At 37.7% G+C, this 10,182-nt stretch overlaps 1 protein-coding gene across 2 annotated transcripts in view; it reads right to left on the reverse strand.

The window, feature by feature from the left end:
* LEO1 (LEO1 homolog, Paf1/RNA polymerase II complex component) overlaps window positions 1–10,182 on the reverse strand; it is a 47,936-nt gene that overhangs the window by 30,866 nt on the left and 6,888 nt on the right. For both annotated transcript variants that reach the window (XM_024128765.2, XM_028495958.2), the window contains exons 2-3: window positions 3,158–3,910; window positions 492–596 (exon numbers count right to left, since the gene is read on the reverse strand). In XM_024128765.2, coding sequence (XP_023984533.1) covers window positions 492–596; window positions 3,158–3,910 — 858 coding nt within the window. The remainder of the gene's footprint in view (window positions 1–491; window positions 597–3,157; window positions 3,911–10,182) is intronic.

Here is a 10,182-nt window from a genome sequence, read left to right on the forward strand (position 1 = left end):
CCGTGTGCCTAGAGCCTGTGCTCTGCAACAAGAGGAGCCACCACAATGAAAAGCCCGTGCACGGCAATGAAGAGTAGCCCCCGCTCACTGCAACCACAGAAAGCCCGCACGCAGCAACGAAGACCCAACACAGCCAAAAATAAATAAATAAAATAAATAAATTTATTAAAAAAAAAAAAAAAAAAAGAACAAGCTGCGCTGGAACTGTCATTATTCAAACCAAAGAATGGACATTGCCAACTCCACCTCAACCAGAGCCTCAGCCCCTAATAGCAGATTCACTCTGACTATAAATGAAGCAGGTTCTTCAACTAATTAAGTGCAAGCAGTTTCTCATATCTGTACAACTTGCCTGCGTACACTAAATGTATCTACACTCTCTTCTGTGGGTCTTGCAGTCTGGGGCCAGTGCCCAGGGTTGGGAATGCACTACAGTTAAATGCAGAGAGAGGGATGGAAATACAGATATATAAAAGAAGTAACTGGAGTACCTTTTGGTACCTCAGTGTCACTATCTGCGTCTGAATCAGATGCAATTGCATTCTTGCGTTTCATTCGTAAAACTTCATCTTCACTATCACTGCCTCTTGCAGATTCTGTAAAAGGAGAATCAGAAGATCTGCATAATCACAGTCATTTCATTACTCAGAATTTTGTGTTTTAAAAGCAACATTAGGAAAATAAATAAATAAATAAATAAAAGCAACATTAGGGATAAACAAACTGTGGTACACCCATACAATGGAAAACTACTCAGTAATAAGTAAGAATGAACTACTGATACATGTAACGATTTGGGTAAGTCTCAAATGCATTACACTAAGTGAAAGAAAAGAGGTTACATACTGTATGATTCCATTTATATGATGACATTCTGAAAAAGACAAAACTACAGTGACAGAACAGAGCAGTAGTTGTCAAGGGTCACAGGTGGGGAAGTATATAACTACAGAAGGTATAGAACGAGGGAGTTTTCTAGGGTGACAGAACTATTCTGTATCTTGACTGTGGTGGTGGTTACACAAATCTATACATGCATTAACACTAACAGAACAGTACATACACACACAAAAATCAACTTACTATAGTAAATTTTAAAATAAAATTAATAAAAGGAACATTGGTTTCTATAAGCAGAAAAACTTGGTAGAATGCGAAAAGCAGTACTGAAACTTATAATTAAATTTATATACCACTCATTACAGAAGAAAAAAAGAGGTAAAAATATTGCAATGGAAGAGACAAATATATCTGGATGGTACAATTATCTACCTAACTGTAAACTTCAAACATGAACCACTATAATAAAGAAGATGTGGCACATATATACAATGGAATATTACTCAGCCATAAAAAGAAATGAAATTGAGTTATTTGTAGTGAGGTGGATGGACCTAGATTCTGTCATAGAGTGAAATAAGTCAGAAAGAGAAAAACAAATACCATATGCTAACACATATATATGGAATCTAAAAAAAAAAAAATGGTCATGAAGAACCTAGGGGCAGGATGGGAATAAACATGCAGACCTACTAGAGAATGGACTTGAGGACATGGGGAGGGGGAAGGGTAAGCTGGGACAAAGTGAGAGAGTGGCATGTATATACATACACTACCAAATGTAAACCCGATAGCTAGTGGGGAGCAGCCGCATAGCACAGGGAGATCAGCTCAGTGCTTTGTAACCACCTAGAGGGGTGGGAGGGAGGGAGACGCAAGAGGGAAGAGATATGGGGGATATATATATATGTATAGCTGATTCACTTTGTTATAAAGCAGAAACTAACACATCTTTGTAAGGCAATTATACTCCAATAAAGATGTTAAAAAAAAAAAAAAGAACCATTGTAGAACTAGTTAAGAATTAAGCAGAATGACCAGCTACAAGATTCCTACTATGACCCTAGTTTTATGTTAGCCTGCTAGTATTTGGGAAGTAGTGCATGAGCCTTAATGATTTTCGTAACAGTACAAATAACTCTACCCAGAACTAGTTACTGAGTACTTACTGCAGTCCTATAGTCTATATAGACCTATATCCATCTCTGGAAATTTTCTGATCTCCTCTCCCAAATAATGCTAAAATGTGGTCTTGAATGCTATCCTGAGGTATGTATTACAAGGGAAAAGACCCCCTCTCTCCATACTGCAGCTCTCTAAGAAGACAGGATCAATATGTAATTATAATCAATCACTTATAAAAATGAAGCAATCCAGATATTAATTACTTCAGGAAGACTTCCAACCTAATCAAAGTGACTTTTATATAATACAAAAAAAGAAGATGGCTAATCGTTTTAATATTCTGTATGAGAACGTGTTAACTTCAGGAAAACAGTGTAAATGACTATTATAAAATGGGGTCCAGAAGCCAAAGTTCAGCTCTGTGTTTCCTGCTGTCTTTAGGGAATGAATGTTCTGATCCAAGCACATCTCCCCAGGATGAGGACGCATGTGTCAAGCTATCATAGTTCACTGAGATCATCCAGCTGTGTTTTTATTTTCTGGATATTATGCTTCCCAGGTAACCTCCTGATTGTTATAACTTGGCATCCAATGTAGATTTTCCCCCAAAGGAAAGGATACAATGATAAGAGAGAAATAATTGATGCTCCTGAAACAAACCATTTTGCAATTCAATTTTTATAGTTGCCTGTGAATTTGATTAGTTTGAGTAAACTCCTTGGAGCCTGATTACCTCTGGAGGATGAAATTTTGGATCTCAAATAAACTGAGCTGGAACCTGGTGTTCACACCTCATTATAGCTACCCTATGGGGGAGTTTCAATGGTATTGGGTTTTTTCGCCCAGGCAAATCTATTCTCACCTGAGGCATGCTCTTAGTTACCCACAAAAATGGAACTAACTATTTGATATCTAGCTACTTTAGCACTATACATCTTTCTCTAAGACTTTCCTCTTTAAATTTTTTTCTTCCTGATCTATCATCAATTAAATGGAAGGGGAATACAGAGAAATAATACATGGATTAGGAAAATGTTTAAAGGCAAAATGTATAGAGTTAGAAAAGGCTAAAATGGAGGGACAGAAGAGAAAAAAACAGGGTACTTAAAGTAGGAATGTGAAAAGAATAAATGAGCCCCTGCTGTACCTGAATGCTTCTACTAAACCATTATGGCTCTCATAAATGTATTACCTGACTTATGGTCCTGCTCCTCTTCATCATCTGAATGCCTGTGTTCTTCATCCGAGGCCTGTGGCCTTTCATCATCAGAATTTTGCATTTTCTCCTCATCAGACATCTGTGGCCGCTCTTCATCATCAGAATTCTGTTTCTCATCATCATTATCAGAAGCTGCAGGCCGTTCATCATCAGAATTAGCCTTCTCCTCCTCAGACAGTTGTCTCTCATCATCTGAAAGCTGAGGCCTCTCCTCATCATCTGTGTTCTGCATTTTCTCATCATCATCAGAATTCTGCAGTTTATCTTCATCAGATCCTTGTGCCCTCTCCTCATCATCAGAATTCTGTATCTTTTCATCATCTGACTGGTCACTTTTATCTTCTTGGCACCATTTTTCATCATCTGAATGTGCTTTTTCAGAACCTTCCGCTTCTGAGTGATGGCTCCCTCCATCTGATCTATGACCTTCATCATCATCGTCATTGTGGGCTTCTGATCCACTGTGCTGATCTACATCTGAGGGATCATTGTCTTCATGGTCAGAACGTTCAGAAGCTTCTGATCTATTGTCTGATCCTTCAGAGTGATTATCACTCCCACTATGATGAGAAGCTCCCTCATCCTCACTGTCATCTCCAAACAGTTCCTTATTACTTGGTTTTCCTGAGTCATCTCTTTCATCTTGATCACTTTCACTTCCAGAGGCATTACTGCCAGAAGCAACATTCTCTTGATCAGAATCTGAGCCTGATCCAGAATCAGAATCTATGGGACCATATAAACACAGGGTAATGTAAGCAAAAAAAGCAGAATAAGGAACACCAAAAGTCCATCCCAATATAAAAGCAATGAAAAAATTTGTCAAAAGCTGTTAGCATCTATTTTCTCAGACTCTGGAAACTAACTAAAAGTTGCAGCAACCAGGGGAATGCTTATTAACAAGAAGAAAAAGCTGAGTCTCAGTAAGAAAAAAGGAGTGTTTTAACATACCCCCCCAGCCCCAACCCACCCCTTGGTCAAGGGTGCCTTGAAGATAATAGTCCAAATTTCTGGTGCATGTACCACTAATGGAGGGAGCAGAAGGCACCTCATTTGCAAAGAATCATGGTTGTTAGTTTTGATCTGTCTGGTGGATCACTGAAGGGACTGGCTCAAAGGGCTTGACTTTATCTCACCTAACTTGGAACTCTCTTGTTGCTAAGGAAGCTACCTGAGAGTGTTGGTCAAAAACATTTACAGGCAAATGTATTAGTTGCCTCTGTCTGGGATAATGGAAAGCAGTTGAGGCAAACAACAGACTAACTAAAAAGCTTGGGAGAAAAGGCTGAGGAATAACAAAATATAAGGGCTTTTAAAAGCTTCCACAATTAACAAAAAAAAAAAAAAAAAAGAAAGAAACGAAAAGGAAAAACACCACCCACATATTCTTACTGACCTGAAAAGCCATGCACTTGCCCAGGGCTGTGAACATGCTCAAGAAAGAACCAAGAAGGCCCTAAGCTCTCACTTCCAGCTGACCTTCAGGCTCTGTGCAAGCAGGAAATGAAGGCAAAGACCGGTTGTAAACAACCTGGTTGAGGGTTGAAAGCATGCCCTAACACACACACAGAGCCAATCTGCAAAGGCTGGGAGTTTTTCGGTATTGTTGTTGTTTCTTTTTTTTGCATTTAAGGAAATCTCTGTCCAATCACTAGCTGACCACTAAGCTAATGGAACAGAGACTTTGGTGGCTATACACAACAAAGACTGCAGACTTTACAAAATTAGCTCAAAAGAGTAACTAAACAATAACTACTACAACAAAGAGCAACAGCAAACACTGGGGGGCTGGGGGGAAGAGAGTGCTGTCCTGAGTCACCACATTATAATATTCAAAATGTCCATTTATCAACAAAAAATTATAAGGCCTGCAAAGAAAGAAGGAAGCATGGGCCATACATATGAAAAAAGGCTACACACTGTCCCTGAAGAAGCCCAGTCAAGCCCAGTCAATGAAAATGATGTCTTACCAAATAGGGAATATTAATAAAAAGACAGATATTATAAAAAAAAGAACTGAACAGAAATTCTGGAGTTGGAAAGTACAATAACTGAAATGAAAAATTCACTAAAGGGACTAAACAGCAGATGTGAGTAGGAAGACAACAGAATCAGGAAACTTTAAGATACATCAACTGAGATTATCCAGTCTGGTGAACAAAAAAAGAAAAGAATGAAGAAAAATGAAAAGTCTAAAGACTTGTGGGAAACCAGCAAGTGTACCAATCTATGCATAATGGGAGTTCCAGAGGAAGAGAAAAAAGAGAAAGGGACAGAAAGAATATTTGAAGAAATAATAGGCAAAAACTTCCCAAATTTGAAGAAAGACATCAACGTACACATACAAGTTGATCAACAAATACCAAGTAGGATAAAGTTAAAGAGACCCACACCTAGACACACCATTATCAAACTGTCTAAGACAAAGAAAAAATCCTGAAAGCAGCAAAGCAATAGGTCCCATAAAAAGGGATCCTCAATAAGGATAACAGTTGATTTCTCATCAGAAACCATAAAAACCAGGAGGCGGTGGTATGAAATATTCAAAGTGCTGAAAGAAATACTGTCAACCAAGAATTCTATATCCAGCAAAACTATCCTTCAAAAACGAAGGAATTATGAGCAACAACAACAACAAAAGATAAATTGGATTTCCTCAAAATGAAAAGATTTTATGCAAGAAAGGACATTATCAAGAAAGTGAAAAAACAGCTTACAGAATGGGAGAAAATATTTGCAAACCATGTATCTGTCAAGTATATGTATATACTTACAGTATAGTATCCAGAATATATAAAGAATGTTTACAACAAAAAGACAAAAACCCATTTGAAAAATAGACAATAGACTTGAATAGACATTTCTGCATAGTTATACAAATGAAACAAGTACATGAAAAGATGCACAACATCATTAGCCATTAGGAAATGGAAATCAAAACCACAATTAGATATCACTAGACACCAACAGCAATGGCTGTATTTTAAAGAGCAGGGTGGGGGGTAGTAAAATAAGTATTGGCAAGGATATGAAGAAATAGAACACTCAGACATTGCTGGTGGTAATTTAAAATGGTCCAGCTGCTATAAAAAATGGTTTGGTTGTTTCTCAAAAAGTAAAACAAAGAATTACCATATGACTCAGCAATTCCACTCCTACATATATACCCAAAAGAACTGAAAACAGGCACTCACTCAAGTACTTGTACACAATAGCATCACTATTTAAAAGCCAAAAGATGGAAACAACCCAATGTCCATCAACAGTTGGATAAACAAATTGGGATATATACACAGAGTGTAATACTATTCAGTCATTAAAAAGAAATGAAGTACTGATACATACTACAATGTGGATGAACTTCAAAAACATGATAGTAAGAGATAGAAATCAGACACAAAGTGCCACATGTTAGGAATTCCCTGGTGGTCCAGTGGTTAGGACGCCACACTCTCACTGCCAAGGGACCGGGTTCAATCCCTGGTTGGAGAACTAAGATCCCACAGCCTCGAGGCGCAGCAAAAAAAAAAAAAAAAAAAAAAAAAAAAGCCACATGTTTTATGATTCCATTTGTATGAAATGTCCAGAATAGATAAATCCATAGATGCAGAAAGCAGACTGATGGTTCATGGGGGCTAGCAAAGGGAGCAAATGGCAAGTAACTGCTTAATGGGTATGACGTTTTATTTTGAGGTGATGAAAATGTTTCAGAACTAGACAGAGATAGTGGCTACACAACATTTTAAAGGTACTAAATACCACTGAATTGTTCACTTAAAAATGGCATATTCGGGGACTTCCCCAGTGGTCCAGTGGTAAAGAATGCACCTTCCAATGCAGGGGACTCGGGTATGATCCCTGCTCAGGGAATTGAGATCTCACGTGCCACAGGGCAACTAAGCCCTCACGCCACAACTAGCGAGCTCGTGCGCCTCAATAAGAGAGCATGCATGCTGCAAACTACAGAGCCCATGCATCCTGGAGCCCGTGAGCCACAACTAGAGAAAGAAAAAAAATGGCATATTCTGCAACCAAACGGAAAAGAAGTAAAACTGTCACTATTTGCAGATGACATATTATATATAGAAAATCCTAAAGACTCCACCAGAAAACTGTTAGAACTAATAAATAAATTCAATAAAGTTGCAGGATACAAAATCAATATGCAGTTGTGATTCTATACACTAATAACGAGCTATCAGAAAGAGAAATTAAGAAAACAATCCCATTTACAATTGTATCAAAAAAAGTAAAATACTTAGGAATAAATTTAACCAAAAAGGGGAAAGACCTGTACGCTGAAAACGCTGATGAAAGAAACTGAAGAAGATACAAATAAATGGAAAGGTATTCCATGCTCATGGATTGGAAGAATCAATATTGTTAAAATGTCCATACTACCCAAAGCAATCTACATATTGAACACAATCCCTATAAAAATTCCAGTGGCATTTTTTCACAGAAATAGAACAAAGAACTCTAAAATTTGTATGGAACGAAAAAAAAACCCAAATAGCCAAAGCAATCTTGAGATAAAAGAATAAAGCTGGAGGCATCATGCCCTTGATTTCAAACTGTATTACAGACATATAAATCAATGGAACAGAATAAAGAGTTCAGAAATAAACCCACACATATATGGTCAATTAATTTACAACAAAGGAACCAAGCCAAGAATACACAATGGGGAAAGGATAGTCTCTTCAATAAATGGTGTTGGGAAAACTGGACAGCAACATGCAAAAGAATGAAACTGGACCACTATCTTACACCATATACAAAATTTAACTCTAAATGAATTAGACTTAAATTTTAGACCTGAAACCATAAAACTCCTAGAAGAAAACAGGCAGTAAGCTCCTTGACATGGTCTTGGTTATCATTTTTTGGATCCGACGCCAAAAGCAAAGGCAACTAAAGCAAAAATAAAAAAGTGTGACACATCAAACTAAAAAGCTTCTACATGGCAAAGGAAGCCATCAACAAAATGAAAAGGCAACTTACTGAATGGGATAAAATATTTGCAAATCATATATCTGATAAAGGGTTAATATCCAAAATATATAAAGAACTCATACTATTCAATAGCAAACAAACAAACAATACAATTAAAAAATGGGCAGAAGACCTGAATAGATACTTTCCTAAAAAAGACAGATGGCCAACAGGTACATAAAAAGATGCTCAACATCATTAATCAGAGAAATGAAAATCAAAACCACAGTTAGAATGGCTATTTTCAAAAAGACAAGAAGTAACAAGTGTTGGAGAGGATGTGGAGAAAAGGGAACACTTGTAATTGTTGGTGGGATTGTAAAGTGCTGCAGTCACTATGGAAAACGTTATGGAAATGCTTCAGAAAAAGAAGAGAACTACTATATGATCCAGCTTTTCCACTTCTGGGTATTTACCCAAAGAACACAGAAATACTAATTTGAAAAGATATATGCATGGCTATGTTCACTGCAGCATTACTTACAACAGCCAAGATATGGAAACAACCTAAGTGTGCATCTAGAGATAAATGGACAAAGAAAATGTGGTGTATGTATACAATAAAATACTATTCATGCCACTGTAAATATGACATATATATATATAATGGAATATAATTCAACCATAAAAAAGAAGGAAATCTTGGGAATTCCATGGCGGTCCAGTGGTTAGGACTGGGTGCTTCCATGGCAGGGGGCCCGGGTTCAATCCCTGGTTGGGGAACTAAGATCCCACAAGCCACGTGGCACAGCCAAAGAAAAAAGGAAGGAAATCTTGCTGTTTACAACCACATGGATGGATCTTGAGGGCATTATGCTAGGCAAAATAAGCAGACAGAGAAAGACAAATACTGTATGTATGATATCACTTATATGTGGGATCTAAAAAAACAAAAACACAAAGCTCATAGATACAGAGAATAAATTGGTGGTTGTTAGAGACTGAGGGAAGGGGGAGAGTTGGGCAAAATGGGTGAAGGGAGTCAAAAGATACAAACTTCCAGTTATTAAAAAAAATAAGTCATGGGGATGTAATATACAGCATGATGACTACAGTTAATAGACTGTATTGCATATTTGAAAGTTGCTAAGAGAGTAGATTTTAACAGTTCTCATCACAGTAAAATAAATTCTGTAACAAGGTATGGTGATAAATGTTAACTAGACTTACTGTGGTGATCATTTCACAACATATATAAATATCAAATCATTATGTCGTATACATGGAACTAATGCTGTATGTCAATCTCACCTCAGTAAAAACAAATTTAGAGTTTGTTGCCAGTGCCCTACAAGAAATGCTAAAGGGAGTCCTTCAGGCCGAAATGAAAGGACAATGGGCAGTAACTTGAATCCACAAGAAGAAATAAAGAACACCAGTAAAGGTAACTAAATAGGTGAGTATAAAGGTCAGTATTAATGTATTTCTAGTTAGTGACTCCTCTTTTTTCATAAGATTTAATTTAAAAGACAATTGTATAAAACAATAATTATAAATCTACATCACTGGGCAGTGTATAAAGATGTAATTTGTGACAACAATAAAAAGGTGAGAGGACGGAGCTATACAGAAAAAAAGTTTTTGTATACTATTGATATTAAGTTGGTATTAATACAAACTAGATTGTTAGAAATTAAGATTGGGCTTCCCTGGTGGCGCAGTGGTTGAGAGTCCGCCTGCCGATGCAGGGGACACGGGTTCGTGCCCTGGTTTGGGAAGATCCCACATGCCGCGAAGCAGCTGGGCCCGTAAGCCATGGCCACTGAGCCTGCGCGTCCAGAGCCTGTGCTCTGCAAAGGGAGAGGCCACAACAGTGAGAGGCCCGTGTACCGCAAACCAAAAAAAAAAAAAAAAAAGAAATTAAGATTAATTGTAGTCACCAGAGTGACCATTAAGAAAGTTACTAAAACTGGGCTTCCCTGGTGGCGCAGTGGTTGAGAGTCCGCCTGCCGATACAGGGGACACGGGTTCGTGCCCCGGTCTGGGAAGATCCCACATGCCAC

Source organism: Physeter macrocephalus, chromosome 11 (genome assembly GCF_002837175.3).
Source record: "Physeter macrocephalus isolate SW-GA chromosome 11, ASM283717v5, whole genome shotgun sequence".
In the NCBI taxonomy this organism is placed as follows: domain Eukaryota; kingdom Metazoa; phylum Chordata; class Mammalia; order Artiodactyla; family Physeteridae; genus Physeter; species Physeter macrocephalus.